A 26,500-nucleotide genomic window follows, 5' to 3' on the forward strand; every position below is an offset into this window, starting at 1 on the left:
CCTCAGCCCCCCCCCACCCTTCACTATAATCATATGCAACTTGGACTAGGGCCTCACCAATGCTGCAATGTGTAAGGCTTGAAGACCATTAGGCTCTGAAGCCATTAGGAGGGGCTTTGGGGCGTCCACTCCGACAGGGGGTGACGACCTGAAACGAGGGGCGTGCCCGCCCGTCCAAACGACGGGGGGTGGGAACTCAACGAACAGATGTGCTGTGCTGTGCTGTGCTGTGCTGTGCTGACCTAAGGCGCATTTCAACTGCGACAACACTTCCTTCCCTGCTTAGTGCGCTGGTGGCGTCATCGTGCCGATCTCGCACTCGTATAGTTGTGAGTTCGAATCCCGCACTCCTCTCCGATTCCAAGCAGTGATTGTTTGTTACCCGCTCAAACCGTCCCTAAAGCGCATACAAGAGACCAAGGGTGACAGTTTCAGACGAAGCTACTGAGCGCCTCCTGACGTAGGCTCTGCACCCCCTACCACTTCCTTCGAGAGATACAGAGTCACATGGTTCTGCTGTCGTGGGTCAAGCTCAGGTGTCGGCGGTGGCGGTGGCGGCGGCAAGCGGACTCCCGAGGCGCTCAAGAAGTCGTGATAGTGGTGGTCGCTTTGATGATGATGATGATAAAGATGGTGTTGGTGATGGTGGTGACTGGAAGTGATGGTAGCAGTGGATGAGGTGATGGACTTGGTGGTGGTAGTAGTGGTGGTGATGGTGGTGGAAGTGATGGTAATTGTAGCAGTAGATGAGGCGATGGAGGTGGAAGCGATGACGGTGGAGGTGGACGTGGGTGTGTGTGTGGGTGTGTGTTCTTCCTTCCCTCCGAGGTAACACCGGGTTGGGGTCTCCTCTCATCTCGACACTGACACTTCCTAACGTACCTTACGGCTGGTACCTACGACTTTCTTCAATCAAGAGTACCGTCAAGCGATTCTCCATGGTACCCCTCGGCAACGAACGATTAATCAATCAAATAGACAGATCATAACAGAAACAAGATAAATAAAGAGGGAGATGACATCTGACTATGCATCTATAAATATTCATATTGCCTCGCTATTACTTTACACAACTTATCTGCGCGAACGAAAATAAGTCACAGAAAGTCTTAATTCTGCCCAGGAAAGCTTGTTTAAGGTTAAGGTACGCTTACGTTTGGTTAGGTTGGATTAGAAAGTGAGGAGCCTACGTCAGGTGGCTGGTAGTTGCGGCCGAAGCCGTCAACTTGGCCCTATGGTCTATGGGACTGGACTGTTGGTTCAGCCACTGTTGGGAATAGGAGAGGAGTGCGGGTGATGGTGAGAGAGGATTTAGTTAAATCCGACAAGTTAGGTTAGGAACGATAAGGTCGGTGGGTAGGCAGGTTAGGTCATGTTCAACAGGCTAGGTTGCTTAGTCTAGATAGTTGCTGTAAGCTGCATTCGGACTTTTTCCCCTTCTTTTTCTGGGTTCGTTCTTCTTGTGGTCCCCAAAGGTTGGACCCGCGTCTCCAACGGCCCAGTGGCGGCGGCTACTCGTGACTCTTTCTCCCCTGACACTTTTGGACTTCGGAGGAAGCCTTCCCAGCCACCAAAGGTCGTCCCACGAGGTACGAGGTCTTCCCCCCACCTCCCCGTCTGTCCGCTGAGCATCGACCGTCTAATCGATACATGCTCGCCCTCGACTGGAGGCCCACAGAGACACCTGCCCATCATCTCCACACACAAACCCACAAGATTTCTCTCACGCCTTGTCCCTTCTTGAAAGAAAGAGAGCAGACAGGTGGAAAAGAGAGACGAAGAACTTTGCTGGAGTGCCGTGGTCTTTGTTTCGCTGGGAACGCCAAATGCAAAGGACCTGATCTCTCTCACTTGACCTTACCAGACCTCCTCATTGTTCTTTACTCCCACCCTCCAAACCTCTCATCAACTTTCCCCCCACTCACTTCTTATCGCCCTCTAGATTCTAGCTTCACACTCGTACTCCAGCATCCCCCTAAAAATTTATCCAACCCCAACTCACAACCCCCCCTCCCGCCTTCTGACCTCCTCTGACCCTTTGACCTCGTGTTGGCGTTGCGTGGCGGGTTGGAGCGAAAGGATTTTTTTCCCTTTATTCTTCGCCTAGCCGTCTCATACAACAGTTGCCGGCCAGCTCCGAAGAAACCTTCGGAGGATTGCCAGACTTTCTTAGCTAAGGTTTTTAGAAGGCAAAAAGGGGCGTTCCTTACGAAGGAGTGCCCAATGAAAAAACATCGAGAAGGGTGGCACTCTTGAGTGTTGCCAAAAAGGGGGCGTCGAAGAGATGACCGTTGTAGATGACCTTTGACCCTGTTCTTGTCGCGTCGACACGGTTGTTTAGAATGTCCTGCGGGTGGTGTGATATATGGGCCAAGTGGTCTGCTCTCGCTGTCCCGTGCTTGGCTGAGAGGCCTCCTTGTTGTCTCTTCATGTTGAAGCGAAAGAAATCGTCCGCCGCCTCACACTCGCACTTTTTGAATCCCATCCCCGACACACACATACACGCACACACACACACACACACACACACACACACACACGTACACCAGAAAGTGGTGATCTGTCCCTCATTGCAACAGTGAGGCTTCCCATCATAATTGCTTCATCGTGGTTTGAAGATGAGAAGGGGTGAAGGGAGAGAAAGGGGGTGAGGGGGAGGGGGAGAGGGGAGAAAGCGAGGAGAATCAGGTTGGGAGGAAGGAATGGTAAGGGTGGTGAGAAAGGAGGGAGAGGAGGTGGGGATCGGAATGGGAAGAAGGAATGGAGGAGGGAGAGAAGACTGGAAAGGGGTAAGGAGGGAGAGGAGGAGGGAAGTGGCGGCACACACGAGAGAAACAAGAAAAAAAGGAAGACTGAGAGAACAGAGAAGGGATAAAGTGAGGAGGATGGGGAGACAGAACGAGGAGGTAACTGTGTGGAAGAGGAGACGAAAAGGGAGGATGCGAAAAAAAGAGAGGAAAAGGACGGAAGAAGAGAGGAAGAAAAAGAGAAAGCAGGGACCAGAAAAATGGAGGGAGCAGACGAGGGAAGGAGGGGGAAGGGTTGAGGATGGACAAAGCCAAGGAGAAACGGAAAAGGACAATGCGGGGGCCGTGACAGGCGGACGACGCGAACCACCTGCCGAAGGAGCCCGCGAACCACCTGCGGAGGCGCATGAAGACTTGCCCACAAATCGGTTCGGTAGCAAGAAGGAGGAGAAACATGTTGGGGGGAGAGGGTGGGGGGTGAAACGACGGTCGGTCCAGGTGTGCTAATGAGATACTGCAACCCGACACACCTGCGAGTCCACCTATAGAGCTTCTTGGCAATTACGGCCGTGATTACCAGCTAATAGGGGTAAAGCGTCCCGACGGTTGCCATGGAGACGGACGGCCAAACCCCGGGACGGTCTCGCCAGTGGACGCAAAACGGATGGACGGATGAAGAAGTGGTGGTGGTGGTGGTGACATTTCGTAGCGTCCCAACCTCTGCCCTGTGTGCTAGGACGTGCCGGCCGAGTAGCGGTATCCGGGAGCTGCTGGATTCGAAGCGTGAATGGAACCAACCCGCTATGCCTCAATTGGGGGGAGGGGGGAGGGGGGACTTGGGTTTGATACACAAATTGTTGTTGGGGGGCGTGGACGCAAAGAGAGAGTGCGTGCGTGTGTGTGTGTGTGTGTGTGTGTGTGTGTGTGTGTGTGTGTGTGGTGTTATGGCGGAAGTGCGAGATGGGAAAGGAAAATGTGCAGAAGGATCTTAAAAAAGAAAAGAAATTAAGAAACAGATGATATACTACAAATACGAAAAACAGCAAAAATGTGTGAATGAGAGGAAATGTAGAGAGGAGAGGGATCGCAGGAGGAGGAGGAGGAGAAAGAGGATGGAGGCTTCGCACGTGTAGAAAGGCGGGTGGGGGGGCGGTGTACAAGAGGAGGAACTGTGAACGTGGATGAATGTGGAGGAATAGCCTACGCGTAAAGGAGGACCGCCAGTATATGTGGAGGGATGGACAACGCGGAGACCAACAATGATCGACGAAGCAGAGGAAAGAAAATATAAACAAATGAAAACGTGATAGAGATTGAGAGGGAGAGAGAGAATAACAAACGGGAATTGAGAAAAGTAGAGCTCAAACGTTCTCCGCTTGGAATGGCCAAGAACTATGGAAGGAAAGTGGAGGCACAACGCGAAAGGTGGACGAATGTGGAGGAAACGACAGAAGGAAAGAAAAGGTCACGAGTACAGAGAGCGCGGGATTCTAATGAAGACGACGCAATGGAGGGCAGGGGAATGTGGAGGGCAAGGGGAATGTGGTGGGCAGGAGAATGTGGAAAGCAGAGGGCAGGGGAATATGGAGGGCAAGGGGAATGCGGAGGGCAGGGGAATAGGGGAATATGGAGGGCAAGGAGAATGTGGAGGGCAAGGGGAATGTGGAGAGCAGAGGAGGGCAGGGGAATATGGAGGGCAAGGGGAATGCGGAGGGCAGGGGAATAGGGGAATATGGAGGGCAAGGAGAATGTGGAGGGCAAGGGGAATGCGGAGGGCAGGGGAATGCGGAGGGTAAGGGGAATGTGGTGGGCAGGGGAATGTGGAGGGCAAGGGGAATGTGGAGGGCAGGGGAATATGGAGGGCAAGGGGAATAGGGGAATATGGAGGGCAGGGGAATGTGGAGGGCAGGGGAATAGGGGAATATGGAGGGCAAGGGGAATGCGGAGGGCAAGGGGAATGCGGAGGGCAAGGGGAATGTGGAGGGCAAGGGGAATGTGGAGGGCAAGGGGAATGCGGAGGGCAAGAGGAATGTAGAGGGTAAGGGGAATGCGGAGGGCAAGGGGAATGTGGAGGTCAAGGGGAATGCGGAGAGCGTCCACAAACTCGTTGCTGAGGCAGTGACGCTTCCAGAGGAATCAACTCTTGACAAGACAACAACGGACGCTGATGACGTAACACCAAAACCCGCAACGATTGGTCGAGAAGAAAACAGCTATTTCTGGTTCTGCGTAAACAGTGGTGGCAGTGGTGAAAGTGGTGGTGGCAGAGTTGATGTTAGTGGAAGTAGTGGTGAAAGTGAAGGTGAAGGTAGTGATGGTGACGGAGACGGAGGTGATGGTGATTGTGATAGTGGTGATGGTAGTGGTGGTGGTGTAAGTGGTCATAGCAGTGGTGGTGGTGATGATCGGTGAATGGGGATGATGGATGGTAATGGACATGGAACTCCCTGATGTAGGCCTTATGGCCACTTACAGTCTCCTTCATTATTATGTTCTTACGGTGGTGATGATGGTGGTGGTGGTGGAGATGGTGTTGATAGTGATACTGTTGGTGATACTGACGGTGGTGGTGGAGATGGTGGTGATAGTGATACTGTCGGTGATACTGACGGTGGTGGTGGTGGTGGAGGCGAAAAGGCAAGGGGAGAGTGGATCCCCAAGTGGAGTAATTTGATTTCCCGCCGACCCGGGAGGTCAGGTAACTGAAGGAGACCCCGGTAACTGGACAGAAGGGAGGGAGGGAGGGCGGGCGAGCAGGCCAGGGCAAAGCAGAACAGGTATCCTTGTCCGGGTGCGGGGGGGGGGGGGTGTCACGGGGATGAGAGGCCAAGTAATTGGACAAGAGGGCAGGTAATTGAACAAGGGAAACGAGGGGGGAACGGGGGGAGGGGAAGAGGGAAGGTATGTTAGTGAGGGGGGAAGACAAGCGCTTCCAGAAGGGGGTTGGGGAGGTATTTTGGTGGGCAATGGGGGCGAAGGATGAGGAAGTTAGGTGGGATACGAGGGAGAAGGGCGGGGGAAATGGGGAAAGGTGAGGGAGATGGTTAGGAAATGGGAGAGAAAGGTGGGTGGGGTGGGTGGGGAAATGGGGAAGGTGAGGGGGTGGGTGAGGAAATGGGAAAGATGGGAGTGAAATGGATTAAAATTGTCATGAAGTTGAAGAAATGTCTCTCTGACACTTTTACATACACGCACACACACACACACACGCGCACACAAACACACGCGCACACGCACAAACACGCGCGCACACGCACAAACACGCGCGTGCTAGAAGTACTTTTTTCGGGTCTACTTACATTGCGCCAACGTAGAGGGTGTCACGCTCCTCGTCCATGTAGAAGGTGCGGTAGTAGAGCTTCCCGCACGACTTTTCCCGGACATGATCTGCAAAAGCAAAAGAGAAACGAGATCAGACCTTGTGCAAAGAACAATCCTTCTGCGGCGCCGGCCGTAAATGCTTCATTTTATTATGGCTGCCGTTGCTAGGCTATCGGGCTCGTCTTCGTGGCACTACGCCACCCCCCCCCCCACCCTGATAGCTGGGTGGTACTTCTTCCTCTTCCTCTTCCTCCTCCTTCTCCTGCTCCTCCTCCTCCTGGTCTGGCTGCTGCAGAGGAGCTCGAGTCGGCGGCAAAGGATCGACTGATCAATCTACAGACTCTTCGGACCACCTGAAACTTAAGCTCCGAGTAGGTACGAGTCCTGCGAAGAACAAAAAGAAGAGAAAGAAGAAAAAGAAAAGAAATAGGAAGAAGAAGAAGAAAAAGAAGAAAAGAATAAGAGGAAGAGAAAGAGAAAGAAAAAGAAAGAAGATGATGATATTGCTGATGATCTTCCGAACCCACACCACAGGAAAACCCTCGTCCACCTCCCCCCCCCCGCCGAGCCCCGACCGATTCCCAGCAACCACGAACCAGCCCTGTTCTCTCCTGCAGACTTCTCTCGTCATGTGGAGGACCTTGGTAGCATAGTTGACAACATCGCAAGAAGCAACGAGGAGTTGGCAATACATCTTATTTGCAAAATACTGAGACTGAACAATGAGTTCGGGTAATGTTGTTCACCTTAACAGTCTAGACATAAAGACCGGGGAATGTCAACGTTGCAATATTGAGGAGCCTCCGGCAGAAGGCGCTGCAGCTGCAGGTAGGTTCTCTGAAATGTTTCTGGCCTCCATAATTCATGCACTTGGTATTTTGCGAAACTTGGAAGAAAAAAATGCGACCTGCCTTCCAACAAGCAGAAATGACAAGAGCATCAACATGCAGACTTCGCCAGCAGGAAGAACCTCTCTCTCCCTCCCTCCCTCTCTCTCTCTCTCTCTCTTTTTTTTTTCTCTCTCTTTGGTCTACGCGGTCAGAACACAAACGGGGTTGGCGTCTTTGGCCGAAGCTAAGCATTTCACATAAGTCTTCTGTGTTCACCCCTGATGGACCACAGCAGGACCACCGGCCTATCCCCTTGGGGGGACGACACAGCCGGTAGGTTCAGCCTGACTGGCAAGTTTGCATGAACGACGACTGATTCGGCTATCCCCCGACAACGAGGACTAATGCCTTTGTATATGCAAGCCTCTTTCTATTTCCTCTTCTCTGTTCCCACTCCAATCTTCAATTCCTACCTTCCCCTCCCTCCCTCCCTCCTTCCTGTACACCTTCACCTCTCTTTCCTCTCATCTCCCCCTTTCCCTCCTTCACTCTCTCATTTTTTCTCTCCGCCTCTTTGGTGTCCTTCCAACTCCAAACACGGATGATGATAATTACCTCCAAACAGAGGCTTCTGAAGTGCCCCGTCGCCGGCCCGGCCCACTCCTCCCGCCCTCCCTCCACCGCCGAGACTCAAATAAAAATGACAAAATACGCTTCCAGCTCGTCTTTTCATCGTGGCAGCGAGTGGGAGGAGGGGTGGGTGTGGGGGGTGCCTGGGTGAAAGAGAGCGGGTGAGGATCCAAAGAGAGGCAGCTCTGGTCTCCGAAGAGAGTGGATAAAAAAAAAAAAAAAAAAAACAACAGAGAGCATGCGTACGTGGCCAAGCTGGAAACAGCATCGCCTGGACAATTGCGCGACATTTTGGAAATGTAAGAATCACGATACTACAGGAAGAGAGTCAGGAGATTATAAGAGGTGATGGAAGGGTAAAGAGAGATGCGATATGTCCTGTGTCGTGTCACTGGACGTGTCATGTGGTGCCATGACGTGCTACATCATGAAACGTGTCACGTGACTATCGAGCACCGTATCACTTGACTTGGTCATGTGACGAGTGATCGTGGATTTCAAAAGTAACGTCACGGGATACCTCATCACACTCGATCTAACCTAACACAAAATTCAAGAGATGAAGGCGACAGTGTTATCTTCATTAGAGAAAAGAATCTACAAACTGCGCCATTGTGATGTCGGTCTTTCACTGCCAGGTAATTATGATCCTGCTCGGAGGAAGCCCTTTGATGCTCAGGCAATTTTATTCAGCTGATAAGATGTGGAACCCTAAAATCCCAGTCTTATGAGACACTGTCAGGCATGGAGGGAGGGAAAGGAGGCCGCGTGGATGTGACATTATGAAAATAGCCAAGGGAGCGTGGGAGAAAGGTAGAGGGAGGGAGAAAGAAAGGGAAGGTGGTAGAGCGTGTCAGAAGGCTCCATCCATCCCTTTGGCCCGGCAGCAGCAGCCTCGACTATCAAACACCAAACTGGGCCGAGAGGACGTCCCCATACACACATTACGACTCCCAAACTTTTCCTCTTCACCAACTTTTCCCCCTCCACTCTCCCAAACAAGACTCCCAACAAGCCCTCTCCTGGCCCTGGAGACACACATACACGCACACACACACACACACACACACACACACACACACACACACACACACACACACACATTCACTCCGCACTCCACTCTCCTCTCCCGGTCATATCTGTATGACCCCCTCTCCCATTACACAACTCTGACATGACACAATACTACAAATGTGTGAATGGGGCAAGACTGATATGATACATACTGGAAAAGAGTAATGTTACAGAGAGAGAGAGATACAGACAGAGAGAGAGAGAAGGGGGAGGGGGTTAAAAGGACAGGACAAACATCATATAAAGTTAAGACAGCAAAACCCCGAGACCAGGAAGAGAATTAAAGCCATGTTTCAGGGCGCAGCTGCTGCCGACCCAAAAGCCATGCAGGAGGCGCAATGCAGTAGCACTGTAGCAGTGAATTCGTGAAATGGTGAGGAGGAATGAAGAGGGAGGGGAGGAGGAGGAAGAGGAGCTAATGGAGATGCGGGGGGAGGGGGTAACAGGGTGGTGGTGAAGTGAGGAGGGGGTGATATGGAGGGAAACGTATGGTGTGAAATGCAAAGTTGAAATTGTACAAAGTAACAGGAGGGGTGAAATGGACGAGCGGAACTGCGTGGTGAAATTGAGATGGAAAATGGATGTGAAAAATGGAAGGGTGGACTGGGTGAAGAAGAACTGTGAAATTGAAAACTGAAATGGAGGAGTAAAATTGCTGTGAGGGGCCATTACCCATCAATGCCATTATTCACCCCCTACCCCACCAAGGAGGACCAAAATCCATCAGGATCTCGTCTTGGCTCAAGTCCACACTTCAGCAAGATAAAAGCACACAAATAAATATATGCATAAACGGGTAACCCGAAGCGAATGGATGATAGCTCCCTCTCGAGTGGATCTCTTTTCCTCTCACGAGTCCACTCTGGGTCAAAGGGGTCACGTCCCGCCTCCCTCGCGAAATGCGCCGACTGGCTACTTAACGGGGGCTGTGTGACCTCCGTCAACGGGAGTCGAACAGAGCCAAGGCATATGACCATGAAATTATCGCTCCAACACTGTAAACAGCGAGGCACCCACGGGATCTCTTGAAGAGACCCCCAAAAAATAAATAAATAAATAAATAAAAACGTCTCAAGGTGCTCGCCCGCCCGCCCACCCGCGCCATCACCCAATGCAGAGACGTTTGGCGGAACCGCGTTCGAGATGGACTCCCGACCCGACGTCCCCCCCACCCTCCCTCCAACTTTCGCAGCGGGCGGGCGGGCGGTGAGGGGGGGGATACTTTCAAGTTTTCGTTCTGGCTGCCGTCTTCCCTTTTCACACATCTCTTGCCGAGTAGGCCTGGACGTCTGAGGGTGGGGAGAGAGGGAGGGAGGGAGGACGACAGTGAGGGAGGGTGGAAAGGGAAAAAAGAGAGGGAGAGGGAGAGAGAGGAAGAGAGAAAGGGAGGGTGGTAAGGAGGGAAAGAGAGAGGGGGAGAGAGCGAGGGAGGGAGGGAGAGACGGAGGAAGAGAGGGAAGGTTGGAAAGAGGGAAAGAGAAAGGGAGGGAGGGAGGGAAGGAGAGAGGGAGGGAGAGAAGGGGTACGGAGGAAGAAAGGGAGAGAGGGAAGGAGGGAAAGAGAGAGAGATAGGGAGGGTGGGAAGGAGGCCAAGAGAGAGAGAGAGAGGGAGAGTGGGAAGAAGGGAGAGAGAGGGGGAGGGAGGGTGGGAACGAGGGAACGAGAGGGAGGGAGGGAGGGTGGGAAGGAAGGAAAGAAAGAAGGGGAGGAAGAGAGAGAGGGTGGGAAGGAAGGAGAGGGAAAGAGATAGATGGGGGAAGAGAAATACTATAGGTACTCGTATTATGTACGCGTGTATGTATAACGTCACCAAGATCGCAGGCAAGCACCTTCACAATAATAATAATAATAATAATAATAATAATAATAGTAATAATGGCAGTACTGGTTACAAATGCATCAAAACACACCACCCTGGAGTGCCACCACCACCATTCCCGACTTGTAGTACTTGACACCCTAAACCAAGTTCACCTCGAGCAGGTCGCCGACATTAGTCCCATATGACAAAAATCAAGCATCAAACCAATGGTGGGGGACAACGGATCATTACACCCACACTGAAGTCAAATTGGAATACGGCGGGGAACTTGCACTATCGTGGCCTGCACTATGGCATCGTAAACCCAATGACTTCCTTGACTACACAGGTCGCGTCCACGTAATGAAGACAGTGCACCAACATCAAAATATTCGTCAACTAAGGGAATTAACCTCTGCCGCCCGCGCTGTCACAGGTCCGTCTCAGGATTACAGACGACGTGACGTCATCGACACAAACTCTGACAAATTCAAAGTTTCTTCCTGAATACTCAATATATTTACTTGTAGGAGAAAATTCTATATGTATGATAAAACCCTCATCCTCTCCGGTACAGACCACCGGGACCGGATGAGGAAACGACAGTGCTGGTCAAGAATACCGGCAGAGTACTTTCCACGCCGGTCCGAGAACGTGTACCGGGGCGAGTACCGGGAGTCGTTGAGCTCGTGGCGTGTCCTGGCGTCGTTCGCGTTCCTCCACTGTCGTCATTCTCGGGGATGTACGATGGGCGCGCGCACGCAACGCCCCTGTGGGAGACGGGCGTCGTGGAGGAGCAGCTCCCTATCACTCGTCCCCGGTGCATTGTAGGAGCAGCGCTGAGGGACCGGAGGAGTCGTGGAGAGAAAGAGAGAGAGGGAGGAGGGGGAGAGAGAGAGAGAGATTGAACCTCTCACCATCGATTATCATATCTGCTTTACTTTGAACTTTCGAGTTGAACATCACTTTGAGACTTTCCTTGTTCTTTCTGAAATGAGAATATTGTCACCCAAAACTCTAAGGTGATTCAAATATTCTATTATTAATCTTCAAACAATTTCTTTTCCCAAATCAACATTTTGAAAATTTCTTCCAAGCTAGCTGTAAATATCTTGGGAGGAAGTATATTGTCTTGCCTACCTCTTTCTCGATCTTTATCTGTGTTTCTTTATGTAGTCGAATTATACCTTTCAAGCAGAATCGTCCATTAAGACTAAACAATTTTCTTCCACAAATAATCAACGAATAAATTAATAATTTAATTACTGAACAAACCAATTAATAAATAAATAGAATGATAAATAGATAAGTGCACAGAAGAATAAATGGATAAAAAGGAAACCATAACAAACGACGATTCTTGGAGGGCAATGAGGTCTGGCTCTCCTGCGAGGGTACACGTGGGTCCGTGTCACGCACACCGTAATCACCCGAGGGGGCTGCTGGCCCCATACGTGATGAGGTGGAAGGAAGGTACCCCAAGACCTTGATGACCTATGCCTATGTGCACCCAGTATCCAAAGTTCGCAGACAATACTGTACAGTGAGTACAGGTCCATAGATGGCTGACGAGACAACGGCCGCCTAGCAACCCATTTTTCTCCACGAAGGAAACTTCCGAAGACGAAGACGTTTTACTGGGGGGCAACTGTACCCTCATAGGCACGGATTGGTACTCCAACCCACCGCATCACGTCCAAGTGCACTCAACTCGGGTGGTGCCCCATGGAGCAGCTACTTGGTAATGCTACTAATAACAACACGCAGGGCACGGAGCGCCACGGCCAGCCGGTCGGCCTCCCGGCGGCCGCCTGGATCCAATCCGCCTCGGCGTCACGACATCAGACTTCGTCAATCATCGGAGGAGGTCGTCGTTCTCGTCGTCGTCATCCCTCGCGTCACGACAGCGACTCCTTTATCTGTCTTTCGGACCCTCCACTCCCCCCCCCCTTTCACTTCTCTCCTCATCCTCGCCATCGGTTCCTCCTCCCTCAAACTCCCCCAGGGTGACAATTCTTCACGTGGGCCATCCTGGGTTTACGATTCTTCGGTTGTATAAGTTGATGACAATAAGCATAACCCTCATTCAACCTAACCTAACCTAATATTCCACTGTTGATATTGGGCGTACTGGGGTGACAATTCTTCAGGTGGGATCTCATTGGGTGACGTTTCTTCAGGTAGGCGTTCTAGGGTGACAATTCTTGAAGTGACCTCCATCCCTTTTCAAACTCTTCCATCTTTCCCTCATTCCTCCTCCACTCCATCTTCTTCTTTACTTCCTCCATCCCTTCCTTTTCCCCTCTCTTATACATGTGCAAAAAATAAATAAATAAATAAATAGATAAATAAATAAATAAAATAATAATAATGAATAAATAAAAAAAGTGTTCATTCTAATCTACACACGACTCCCTAGGACACGAACCATCGCGAATACCACCACGAAAGACTTGCTGACATGTTACCTACCAAGTCTCCGGCCCATCTTCCATTGTCGCGAAAAGCCATCTCATCACCATAACTTTCCTCATGGTGATCACAACCTTATTTACTACCATGGTCACCATCCGTTCCCATCATAACCAAAATCACTAAATATAATAACCACCAACGCCGGCGCCAAGAGTATCGGAGCCAAATGTCGTCAGCAGTGTTGCTGTTGTTGCTGATGTTGTTTCCGCAGTTCGGTTACGATTTCGATTCAATCCATTTCGCTCTCGGCAAAAAAGGTCCCAACATCAGAGATGTTGACGCACGGTTTAAAAATGACAAACAAACAAACAAATAAATAAATAAATAAAATGAATAAATGAATATAAATAGACAAGCAAGTAAATAAATAAATGTAAACAGGGAGGCTGCAGACTCAAATGCATCCCCCCACACAAGAGAAGATGACGCCCAGTTTGCAAACAAACGTAAACATAAACGGATAAGACGCCCACCCCCACCCCGCCCATAAAAGGGAGTGTGGAGGTACGGCGAAAGGAACAAGCCGAGGGGAAATACGAAAAAAAAAATTAACAAAGACGGGAGAGCTCGGAGAGGGGTCAGCAACGGTGAGCCACGCGACACGGAGGTGATATGACGTGACCTAATTACAAAGGGACAGGAAAGAGAGAGAGACACAGAGAGAGAGAGAGAGGGAGAAGAGAAACGAGAGAGAGTGTGGGGAGAGAAAGAGAAAGAGAGAGGAGAGAGTGAGACAGAGGGGAAAAGAGAGAGATAGGGGGATAAGAGAGGCGAAATAGGAGGGGGAGTGAGAGAAAGAGAGAGAGAGGGGAGAGAGACAGACAGGAGAGAGAGAAGAGGAGAGAGGGGAGAAAGTGAGAGAGTAGAAAGGGGAGAGGGGAAGAAAGAGAGAAGAGATAGAGGGGAGAGAGAAGAGAAGGTAGAGGGACGAGAGAGGAGAGAGGCGAAAGTGGAGAGGAGGGAAGACAAAGGAGAGAGAGAGAGAGGGGGGAGACAGACGGGGGAGAGTGAGAGAGGGGAGAGCGGTAAAAGTATAAAGGGGAGAGAGAGGGAGGAGAGTGAGAGAGGGGAGATATAGGAGAGAGAGGGGGAGACAAATGAGAGAGTGGAGACCGGGGAGACAGAGAGAGAGGGGGAGAGAGAGACAGAGGGGAGGTAGAGAGAGCGGGGAGAGACAGAGGAGGGGAGAGAGGCGAGGTATTAGAAAGGGGAGAGATAGAGAGAGGGGGGACAGTGAGAGAAAGTCCGAAAGTGAGAGAGAGAGAGATGAGAGTGAGGAGAGAGGGGAGAGAGAGAGAGAGAAGGGAGAGAGGTGAGAGAGTAGAAAGGGGAGAGGGAGAGCAAGAAAAAGAGAGGGGAGAGAGGAGAGGGAGAAGAGACAGAGAGGGGAGATAGAGAGGGGAGGGGGAGAAAGACAGAGAGGGAGAGAGAGAGAGAGAATCAAATACGCTCGACTAAGTAAGTAAATGGACTTAGTAAACGTATTTGACGGTGGAGTCATTCGTGCGTGTACACGTGTGTGTGTGTGTGTGTGTGTGTATGTCAAAGTGTGCACACATGTGTAGACGGCTGAAGCATGACATCATATGACGAACAATGTGATTATGGGAGTGTTGGAAAGGATGAATCGTACACGGGTTGTGTATGCATGTCATTAAAGCACGATACTAATGATAAAAAAAAACCTAACTGAATGCAGTTTCTTTGGAATTTTCTTTTAAGTGTTGAAAAATATGCAACCTTGCCAAGCATTCCGAGGGATCAAACGATCATGGTCGAAGGAACGTTACTGAAAATGAACCCTACGTTCTGTTGATTCAGTTATCTAGGCTTGAACACACGCGACCATGTCAAATCACAAGCCCGATTTTAACAGCCAGGAACTATTGGACCAAAATGATGTTCTGTTAACTGTAAAGAACATGTGGACTTGTTTGTTTTCACGGCCGATCAAGTCCAAATAGTCCTCTCTATTAGGAATCCGTAAAATTCGGAGACCCCAAATTATTCGGAACAAAAACGACTTTCGGAAATACAACAATATAAATAAAAAACTCGACTGTCTGGAATTATTTGTGTTTTGGAACTATTCGTTCTAAATATTGGAGATTCCAGAATGTTAGATTTCCAACAGAGAGGACAATCACAAGGGTGAGTACAAATTTGTGCAAATAAGAATTAAATGTAAAAACGCCAGCGCAGGTTCTTCAGTGACGTCATGTCGACGCTTAGGATATTTTCAACGGTCAACGGGTGCGATCATGTACGTTTGAAGGATGAACATTTGAACGCATTTATGAACAATACTTTAGGATGAACACCATACACGTGTACAATCAGTAACACAAGTCTTTTCGCCTTTTCTGGATTCGACTGTACATGCGATGCACTTCTTACCTAAGCTGCCTCACTATAATTTAGGATCTTTTTGAAAATATTTTCATTCATAAAATACGACCTCGACATGAGAGTAAAAGGTGACCTCGTGAACTGCAACAGGATTTTAAAGTGACCATAATGTTCTGGAAAGCGCGCGCGCGCACACACACACACACACACACACACACAGGAAAGGTTTAGTAAACACATTTGCATACAGATATGAGCGTATACGCGTGTATATAGACGACAGAGAGTGCTTTCCTGTAGGTAAACGCGTGCGAACGAGCAAATAATATTCAGGTGACCACGCGTGTACATACAGATGACCGTGTGTACATGTGGACGTATGTGCATGTGTACACGTGTGCGAACACGTCGCATGCACACGCTGGTGAGCATATGTACATGTATGGGTGAAGGCAAGTGTATCAAGCCCATGTCTGTCAGGCATCAATCGTGTTTATAACGCCGCCACCACCGTCGAAGCGCTATATATAACTTCTTGCTTTGGCCTCGCAGGGATCTCTCTCTCTCTCTCTCTCTCTCTCTCTCTCTCTCTCTCTCTCTCTCTCTCTTTCCCGCTTTACTTCAACCACTAACAGAGAGAAAGACAGGGACAGACTGATCCAACACCCACTGTGGGTCAAATCCATGTTGTCCTACAATACCAGCAGATAGACCTTATCTCGTTTTATTTCACATACGAGTATAGACAAACAGGCACACTGAGACAGGCGGACAGACAGATACCCAAAGACAGACAAACTATCTCGTTTTACTTCTGCCATAGAGACATACACCAACCGCGGGGAACTCATGCAATCCAACAACGCAGAGAAGCTAACACACAGTGATGCAAGTGATCTTGCAAAAGAGAAACAAATACTTAGTCCAGACGTAACTTAGACGACGGTACACTACCACCACATTATCACTTAATTAGTTTCTATAACAACTCTTCTTTTAAGTACTCTACCATTGCATCTTCTCGATGCTCCCTCCTCCTTAATCATGTAAGAATGTACTCGCCCGATTTACTCACCAATACTCCCCGTTTCCCACCGGGTGAGTAAGTTGGATGAGAGAGCAGACTAGAGTGAAAGATATTGTGGTGGCGGTAAAAGAGAGGAAGTGGAATCGGGCAGGTAAGTTAGTGCGAACGACTGATGAGCGATGGAGCAACTGTGTTACTGAGTGGACGCCGCAAAATGGGAAGCGTGGAAGAGGGAGACCAGACAGAAGGTGGAGAGATGAGACTGAGAAATTTGCAGGAGTGACGTGGCAGAGGTTGGCGTGGTCGTGTGAATCGTGTAATGCTATGAAGGAGGCCTTTGCTCAGCAGTGGATTCAGGATGGTTGATTTGATTGATTGATTGAATGATTGACTCCCCGTCTAACGTTTCATTGGGCGCCATCTATCCAGAGTCAAGGTATCAATCCTGCTCGGGGACCGAATGCCAGCCTACGGATCCCGTCCCCCACCCCAAAAGAAAGCGTAGACAGAAGAGATGAGCCTACCTCAATTTCACTCATCCAAATCAGCCATTTCGAGTCCACTGCTGAACAAAGGCCTTCCCCTGAAATCGCACGACTGTGCCAAATGCTGCCACGTCACTCCTGAAATTTCTCTACCACGTCCTTCCGCCTTCTGTGCCCCTTTTACCCCCACTTCCGGTGGGGCAAGAGGGGCACCATGAGGGGGAGGGGAGGGGGGAGTCAAAACATTGGGTCGTAAACACCACGGAAGCCAGAATCGCACATCGAGCGCCGGTCAGACATCCGGAGTCGTATGTTGTATTATTCATTCTGGGAGTGTGTGTGTGTGTGTGTGTGTGTGTGTGTGTGTGTGTGTGTGTGTGTGTGCGTGTGTGTGTGTGTATCAAGTCAATGTCAGAACATCGGTTGTTGCATGCGCAATCCGAGGGTGATGACCGGACGCCGGACACTCTTCGTCGCGCGGAGTGCCCACAGTCCAACATGCCGGGTACCGCCCTTCCGTACCTTTCACATCCAGGCCAAAGACACCATGAAGTACACACATATATTTTCTTATGTGCGGTCTTGAGTTGAACAGCCTAAACTACACTGACTCATTACCCCCCCCCCGTCCACCCTTATCATCATCCTTCTCTTGGTGTCTTTCTCCAGGCCACCCTTCAGACTCCCGCCATAACACTGGAATTCCTCCTCCTTCTCCACTCCCACCCCCAACTACTCCATCCCAGTAGCTCATTCTCGACTCCGTCTACTCTATCCCAACAGTTCTCCTTCGTCTCCTAACCCTCTCCCCCTCCTTCACGAAACCCCATCGTAATCCCTTTCGAAGTACTTCGGCGGACTCGACTTCACCGATGTTGAACAATTACTTAAGAGTTCCTCCTGTCCCGTAGCCCTTTGTCACTCTCACCTCCCTTGCCTTGCCTTCCCCTCCTTCCTCCTCCTCCCCTCCTGAGTCAAGACTCCCTGGCGGCCCATTCCCCGATCCTAAGTTAACCCCGTAATCGCCACGAACGCGAGAGATGGGGAGGGAGGGAGAGCGAGATAGGGTATTTACGATCTTAATTCTGGTTGACGCCAGGTAGATTTATCCTGCTGAAGAGGGGCGGGAAGATGCCGGACCTTGTGCTGAATGGGTCGGGGCTCTATACATCCACCCCTTTGCTTACAACGACGCACTTCATAGGCTTTGTTCTGGTTAATAACGTCGGACAACTCCATTCAGCCGAGGACAGAATCTTGTCAAGAACGAAATAAACTCATCCCAGCTTTCACTTCTCGAATCCCCCCTATCCCACTCAAGCTCCTATTCCCCTTTTCTTTGTGGGATCTCTCTTCTTCACTCCCTCCCTCCCCTCCCTTCCCAGTCTCGGTCCCACATCCTTCTATTTGCGGATCCTCTACCTTCCCTTGCTCCTTTTCCTCCTTCCCTTTCCTCTTCCCCTTGTTCCTTTCCTTCCTTCCCTCCCCTCCTCCCTTCCCTCCCCTCCTCCCCTTACTCCCTTCCCTCCCCTTGCTCCTTTCCCTCCTTCCCTCCCCTTGCTCCTTTCCCTCCTTCCTCCCCTTGCTCTATTCCCTCCTTCCCTCCCCTCCTCCCCTTGCTCCTTTCCCTCCTTCCCTCCCCTCCTCCCCTTGCTCCTTTCCCTCCTTCCCTCCCCTCCTCCCTTTGCTCCCTTCCCTCCTCTCCTCCCCTTGCTCCCTCCCCTCCTCCCCTTGCTCCTTTCCCTTCTTCCCTTGCTCCCTCCCCTCCTCCCCTCCTTCCTTCCCTCCCCTCCTCTCCTTGCTCCTTTCCCTCCATTCCCGTAGAGCCTCCATCGCCCCGACGTCCTAATTGGATCCTGTGGTGATAAGAGGGGAGCCCCCGCTCACGCGCAAAGGGTCCGACGCCACGGCAGGATCTTATCGGGGACCCTTCTGTATCTATCAGGGCCCCCTGAGGGAGCGGGAGGAAAGCCAACCCCCCAACCCCCCGGAGAATGAGGATCCTGCTGCAAGGTCCGGCCAGGGTCAAGGTTCTAATAGGAGGTTTTTGAGGAAGACCTGATTACTTCTTATGGTATGATATGGTTCCGAGTTCGACGTCCATCAGCTGAATAAAAGTCTTGCATTAGCCGTAACATTATTAATATACAAATAAACAAATAAAAATAGTTATAATAAACATCAATAACAACAACTACAAATATAATAATGATAACAACAACAGTGTATTGAAAAAGAAGAGCTATTGCTTCGCTACCGTATCTTGTCTGAACCTCAGTGTTGAGGTCCAAAGACAACTGAGCCATTGATCATACAGACCCTCAACGCGGCGTCTCGAAAACGGCAGGAGGAGGAGGGTCCTTTCCGAGTAGTAATGGTAGTAGTAATAGTAACAAAAGCAGGAGCAGGAGGAGGGTCTGTTTCGAGTAGTAGTAGTAGTAATAGTAACAAAAGCAGTAGGAGGAGGAAGAGAATGGATGTGAGTGAAGGAAAACCGTGTAGTGGGGGAACCCGGATGTTGGTGAGGGTTTCAGATTCCAATTACAATTAAGGAGAGCGCGTGTATGGTGGGGTGGGGGGTTCCGAGACTTCGAGAAAGTCTCTTCTGGCGCCAAATGACCATATATGGTAAGGGGGAGGATGGTTCTTCAGGGCCTCCGGTAAAAAGTTTAACCATTTTCTTTTTCGTACTTGAAAACATATTTTCCTGTACGAAATACTGACGGGTTTTATGTAGTAACTATAAGAGACACTGGTAACATCCTCCTACAGACCAGGGCCAAGCAACATCAGAGACCAAGTTACTCCGAATGAAGAGTGCTGATCACTTCACTTAACCTCGTATAGTCCCACTCTCTACTATCCTTCCTTAACCATCTCTATGACTCCTTTTGGGATGGATATTGTCCCCTAAAGGTGCTGATTAATTATCAGTGACGAAATACTGTGCATTGGCATGCGTTACAGGAAAACTTGAATATTTACGGAATAAAAGAGGGGCATCCGTAGTAGATGATGACATGAAGTCAAGTCGGCACATCTGGACTTCTTTTGTCTGATTAGTATCATTCAATTTTATACAGCTGAGCACAAGAGGGGGAAGAAAATGAGAAGGGAGGTCAATTAATCCTTGAAGCCTGTCTTACCTTGGAAGATTTTTTTTAACCTAAATAAAGCTATCAAGCCAGTGACTAATAGAGTGGTCAACTAATGGAATAGACTTAGTAACCATGTTGTGAGCGCTGAAAGTATCGGTTGTTTTAAGAAACAGTTAGACAACATTATGGATGAGGATGAAAGGTGGTAATGGACATGGAACTGCCTAGTGTAGGCCTTAAGGCTTCTTGCAGTCTCCTTCATTCTTATGTTCTTTTGACTTGTAGTTCCTGATGGGTTCCAACATGGATCAACATTACAGCATTTCTTTGTTCCTTCCTTCCTTCCTTCCTTGATGATCACCTCGCCAGTGACATACCCACGGAACGAAGACCCATACAAGCCAATCCTCCTCCTCCTCCTCCTCCATGTCCGATCCAGCCAATGGAGCAACGGTCACAACACTAGAAACAATGGCCTAATTGATCACCCGGCCGGAGGCACCCTTTCTGTCCACTCAGAGACTCTCCGGTAGTCTCCTGTCGGGACAATCCTGTCCAAGGACAACCTAACCCCTTCCCTTCCCTTCCCCTAACATTCTTGTCACCGTCTTGAGACATCCCTTGGGAGTAACGAGAGGGGACGTTCGGGAACACGGAGGGAACCTGGCACCACGGGGCAACAGCACGGGGACGCCTCCCGCTGGGGATGGATGGCTGGTGGTCGTCGATCCGAAGGCACGAAACAAATTAATCGGAGACGTGGCTGATGCTGATGCTGCGCTTGTGAGCAAGAGAGAAGAGAGAAAAGGTGGAGGAGGAGGACGAGGTGGTGGAGCAAGAGGTGAAAGAGGATGAAGAGGAGGTGGAGGAGGATGAAGGGGAGATGGAGGAGGTGCAAGAGGGGGAGGAAGGCGAGATGAAAGAGGAAGAAGAGGTGGAGGAGGAGGAGGTAGATGATGAGGAAGAGGCGGTAGAAGAGGAGGTGGAGGAGGAAGAGGAGGTGGAGGAGGAAGAGGCGGTAGAAGAGGAGGAGGAGGAGGAGGAAGAAGGTGAGAGCAAGCTCTTGCAATTGAACTGCAATACAAGCACGAGAGGTATCGGGGGTAAAAATTGGCATTTCCACGGCCAGAACGAACTCTGCACTTTGGTGAGGAGTTGGCCGGGCAGGCTTTGGCGAATGGGGCTTCGGGTCGGCGGCCACGGGGCTACACTCGGGGCTTCTGCAAGAAAGCACATACTCGACGGTTCTTTTTGGGCCTCAGATCTCGGATGAAGAGAGAGAGAGAGAGATAGAGAGAAAAGATAGAGCAGAGAGAGAAAAGATAGAGCAGAGAGGAAAGACAGAAAAGAGAGGAGGAAGATAAGAGAGAGGAGAGAGATAAGAGAGAGGAGAGAGAAAAGAGTCAGAGGAGAGAGAAAAGAGCGAAAGGAGAGAGGGAGGGAGAGAGAGAGAAAAAGGGAGAGTGGGTGGGTGAGTGAGTGGGAGAGGATAGAAAAGAGAGAAAAGAGAGGAGAGAAAGAAGAGAAAGGAAGATTGAGAGGGAAAGGAAGAGTGAGAAAGAGGAAAGAAAGAGGAGAGAGAAATGAACCTATGAATACGGGGACGGGCACTGAAGTGAGTGAGTGGACAGGAGCTGGTGGAAACGTGACGACTTGTTCAGCCTCGATAACGAGCGGGTCCTCCAGTCTGAACGGAGCTTTTTGCAATCGGCCGAGACCCCGTCGGACCTTGCCCCCCCCCCACACTCAAAAAAGGAAAGAAGAGAAGTACATAAATGAAAACAAGTCAATGGACGAGGAAGTAGTCAGCTTCTGTACTGGCGTCAGAGCAGACTGCAATTGCAAAGTAGAACGCGCTGGGGGTAAAGGAACTACATATATCAAAAGACACACACGGATCATGAAGGCGCATTTCTGAAAGGCATATTCGAGGCAAAGCGAATATTCGGAGCGAAGGGGGCCCGCCATAAATGCAGCAGCAGCAAGGGGTCGAGAGCGATCCGAAAGGGTAAAATTCATGAAGCCGCTGCGAGAAGCAATACATAAAATGGAACGCGGAACGGCGGCGGTCATAAGCCCGGCCCGAACTCCCAACGGCAACATCGGCGCTCGGAAATTAGCATAACCGTCATAACGGCCGTAAATAAATATCGGGAAGGGCCTAAGTACATAACCCGGCAATATCGCATATAACTCGGCAATAGAGTGCCCATCGAGGTGGAAGCACCTGACCTAAGGCAAGAAGGAAACATGGAAACAGACGTAATCCTTTGGGACCAACAAATACATATATCCCGTGTGCACACACACGCACACGCACACACACACACACAGTACCATTCCATACATTGTGCATATAATCAACTCAATGTAAACTTGTACCGTGTATATACTTTAAACTTTGATATATTTAATCGTCTTTTAATTGTATTATTGTCAGTGTATTACTGCTATTGAAATAAACCTTTTATTATTATTATTATCATTACACACACACACACGGCCACATGAACGTGCGCACACACACACACACACACACACACACACACACACACACACACGGCCACATGAACGTGCACACACACACACACACACACACACACACACACACACACACACACACACACACACACACACACACACACACACGGCGTCACTCAAAGGGTACACTGAAGAGTTACAGGCCCTTCGGCGTTCGGCCCGAACCACTAAACGATTTTTTATCTATTCATTTTTTGTTTTAACCAAACCAAGGGCCAAGGCCAGCGGTACGCAGCACGGAAACGGCCATAAGAGTCGAACCCACAAATCAAAATGATTCCTTCAAGGAGCCATAAAATAAAGATGACAGGGGCCGAGGTGGAGAGGATGACTGCCAAGAGGACGAGGAAATGGAGGGAATGATAATAATAATAATGATATTAATAATAATAATAATAACAAAGAGCGAAAACGGTCACAACTCAATTCACAACTCGGAACTAAACCCGTGACCTCTTTTCCACCTCCCTCAACAATAATAATTTGCTTAATAATAATATTGATAATATATTGCCCATTCCCCGTTTTCACTCTTCATCCAATCACGCAATTCAATGAGCAGAAACGTCAAGATGATGACAACACGTGGAAAAAAAACGGAATCAATACGAACGAAATAATGCTTCGCTGGCAGCGGCCATATAACCTGGCAGTGGCCACATGACCTGACAGCAGCAGCAGGCTAAGAAGCCTCGTCAGCGATCAAACGGAGCCTTTGACTCTCAAGCCTGACCAATGACTATGAAAACTATAACGTCGCCGCTGCCATAACGGCCGAAACAAACTTTCCAACAGCCTCAACGCTTGCAAACAAAGGGCCCACGCAGACCCGGAAACGGACAGGAGAGAGAGGTAGGAAGAGAGAGAGAGAGAGAGAGAGAGAGAGAGAGAGAGAGAGAGAGAGAAAGAGAGAGGAGAGAGAGAGAGAGAGAGAGAGAGGTAGGAAGAGAGAGAGAGAGAGAGAGAGGGGGGGGGCAGGGGCACGAAAGCCAGTAACCGCAACGATAGATTTGATCGCGTCTACAGCACCTCCCCCCCCCACATCCACCCATGGGAACGGGGAGGGGGGGAGGTGTTCAGGTAGCCTCACACGGGGCCATTCCGGATGATGGTTACGCCTCCCCAGACGCCTCTGGGGAGAGATCCCTGGGGGACTTCCGGTGCCACAGAGGAGGAGCTTTCCAATTCCAAACGCGTCACGATTGAACTGGAACATCCTTTTTCTTTTTATTTCTCGATACCTTTCCAGCACCTCGTCCTCTCCTCAGACTGACCCGCATAAAATATAGAAATGTGGTCGAAACCCGAGTCTATTAATGGTGCAGCAGCATGCTGGGGGTGGGGGGTGGTGGAGGGGGGTCACGCTTGGGTATGCAAGCGGGCAACCGCAAAAACAAATTAAATGTCATTGACGGTGTTTCTGCGTCTGCCCGGGTCCCCTGGAGGAGGAAGGGGGAGGTGGGGGAAGGGTCACTGGTCTTCAAGAGTTCCTCCTTCGAAGACGAGGAAGAAGCAACCCGGCGAGGATGAAGGGGTGGGGGAGGAGGAGGAGGAGGGAGAGTTGGAGATAGCGAGGTGAAAGAAAAAGGAGGGAGGAGAAGGGAGGAGGAACGAGGGGGGAAGGGAGGAGGAACGAGGGGGGAAAGGGAGGAGGAACGAGGGGGGAAGAAGGGAGGAGGAAAGAGGGGGAAGAAAGGAGAAGGAACGAGGGGAGAAGGGAGGAGGAACGAGGGGGGAAGGAGGGAGGAACGAGGGGGAAAAGGTAGGAGGAGCGAGGGGGAATAAGGGAGGAGGCACGAGGGGAGAAGAAGGGAGGAGGCACGAGGGGGGAAGAAGGGAGGAGGAGCGAGGGGGAAGAAGGGAGGACGAAGGGCGAGGAGAAAGAGATATAACTTGGGATAAAAACCACATCAAGAACGAAGATGGAGGAAAGAGAGGGAACGGAGAGAAGGAGGGAAGGGAGAGAGGTAATGGAAGACAAGAAAAATAGGAGAAGACGATGGGGGGGGAGGGTGGAAGGTAAAAGAGGGACGAGGCCTGGATGGGAAGACTTACAGCCGGTGACACTCTAGAGTCTAGACCTATCCCAAACATTAACCAAAGGACTAATTGAATAAACAAGTAAATAAATTAACAAATAACAAAAACAAATAAATAAAATACACAAGTGAAATCTCGTAATTGCAAACAAACATCTGGTAACATTAGTAGATCCTGTCTTGGTCTGCTTGTGCATGTAAATAAATAAATGCAACAAAAAACGGGGTGTAGAAACAGGAGGAAGGTAATGGGGACTCGCCAGGATGGTCATGGAAGCATGGAAGGTATGGGTACCGAAGCGACGACGAAGAGAGGAAAAGAGGAGGGAGATCGGAGGGCAAAGTGGAGGAAGGAAGAACTGGGAGTGAGGTGAGAAGGATGGGTTGACAGGTAGAGAGCTCGGGGGGAGGAAGGAGGGAAGGGAGATAGAGAGGTCATCCATCAAACATTGCCTCCACTCTCTCTGGTTGAAACCCACGGCTCTACGACAACCGGCGACGGTCCTCATGCCCTCCCGTATATCTTATCGGAAATAAAATTTGAGATGAAAGCATCGAGGTAGGTAGAATAAAACACACACACGCACGCACGACTCGGTGGCGCGGTTGGTAGAGTCCCTGACTGTCACTACGTCGGTCCGGGTTCGAATCCTGCCCAGGGCTGAAATAATTTCAGTATAGCTGCGCTTCGAGTCGTCACTCCAACTCTCGTGGACGGGGAGCTGGGGGTGTGTGTGTGCGTGTAAGGTCAAAGCATTACCCATAGATCGGTCATACGAGCTCTGAGCTCTCTTCCGGGAGGGAAATAGCTGTCGATCACGAGTCCAACACGTGATCCAAGACCATGGTGAATCACACACACACAAAATCAACAACTTAAACGACTCGGCCGCTTGCGAGGATATCTGAAAGGGGTTCCAATCCCCCACTCTGCCAATTATTCAGGATTCTATTCAGTCTTAATTATCAGTTTCGGGACCCTGGAGAGAGGATCTCAATCTGCCGCATTAGTTTGCTAAAATATTAAGTTGTGTGTAAATTGACAACGGGTACCCCCAACTGCACTAAAGATAAGGTATAATATACCCCTTGGCTGATCCCGCCGGGCGATTTTAATAATGCAGGGAAAGGACAAAACGGCACTGGGTGGAAGCAGAAGTTGAAGAAATTAGTGAAAAAAGTAAAAAGTTGAAGACAAGAGAAGAAAGATAGGAGGTACGGGGGGAGGGGAGTGTCTTTTTTTCTTTTCTTTTCTTCCGCCACGTGCGTCAAGCCGGAGTCTGGAAAAGCTGGAAGGAAGGAAAATCCGAAAAGAGGGAGACGGAGAGACGGAGAAAAGTCAGCAAGGAAGATTTCCGTGGAGGGGGAACGGGGAGGGAGGGGGGGTGGGGGGGAAGACGGAAGGCAACAGGGGGTGGGTGAAGGAACGGGGGCGAGAGTGAATCGAAAACTGGAAGGAAAATCAAAATGGGTAAAAAAAAAAGGGGGGGGGGAAGAGTGAAGGTAGGAGGGACAGGGGAGAAAGGGGAGAATGGAAGGCGACGAGGGGAAAGGAGAAAATGCCCTGTATGGGAGGACGAACGAGGAAAATCTGGAAAAGTGGGGAGAAACAGGTTAAAAGAGAGAGAGATGGAGAAAGGAGAGAGAGAGAGAGAGAGAAGGGGAAAGATAGATGGATAAATAGAGAGACAGCGTTTGCATTCAAGGACAACTCTGACACACTCGTTTGGCGGCTGAGGACATCCTTCAAGGACATCCTTCACCTCAACCGTGTGACTGCCAGCTGGCATTACCTGGCTGCCGCCGTGCGATTTTATTCAGCTGATGGGGGTGGGGGAGTGAGGTGTTAAGTCACAGGAACGGTTCCTCCTGAATCGTGTTCCTGAACCGTGGTGCAATGCTACGACGAGCTTAGTTCGAGAGAGAGGAAACCAAATAGGCTTTCATAATGATGGACCCACTACCTTGTTATCGAGCACATACAACAAAGTGTTCCCCCAAGATGCTTACAAACTGGTTACGTACACTTTGAGACGAAAACCAGGCAAGAGAGGCGGTGTAGGCTTTGTAGGCGGATACTCCG

The 26,500-nt window shown here is 50.1% G+C and overlaps 1 protein-coding gene across 1 annotated transcript in view; it reads right to left on the minus strand.

The window, feature by feature from the left end:
• Window positions 1–26,500, minus strand: part of Sema2a (Semaphorin 2a) — a 633,246-nt gene that overhangs the window by 48,878 nt on the left and 557,868 nt on the right. Inside the window, exon 2 of the mRNA XM_076183625.1 lies at window positions 6,047–6,134. Within this exon, the coding sequence (XP_076039740.1) occupies window positions 6,047–6,134 (88 nt within the window). The remainder of the gene's footprint in view (window positions 1–6,046; window positions 6,135–26,500) is intronic.

Source organism: Oratosquilla oratoria, chromosome 1, assembly GCF_046742065.1.
Source record: "Oratosquilla oratoria isolate Oo_2021 chromosome 1, ASM4674206v1, whole genome shotgun sequence".
NCBI lineage: Eukaryota > Metazoa > Arthropoda > Malacostraca > Stomatopoda > Squillidae > Oratosquilla > Oratosquilla oratoria.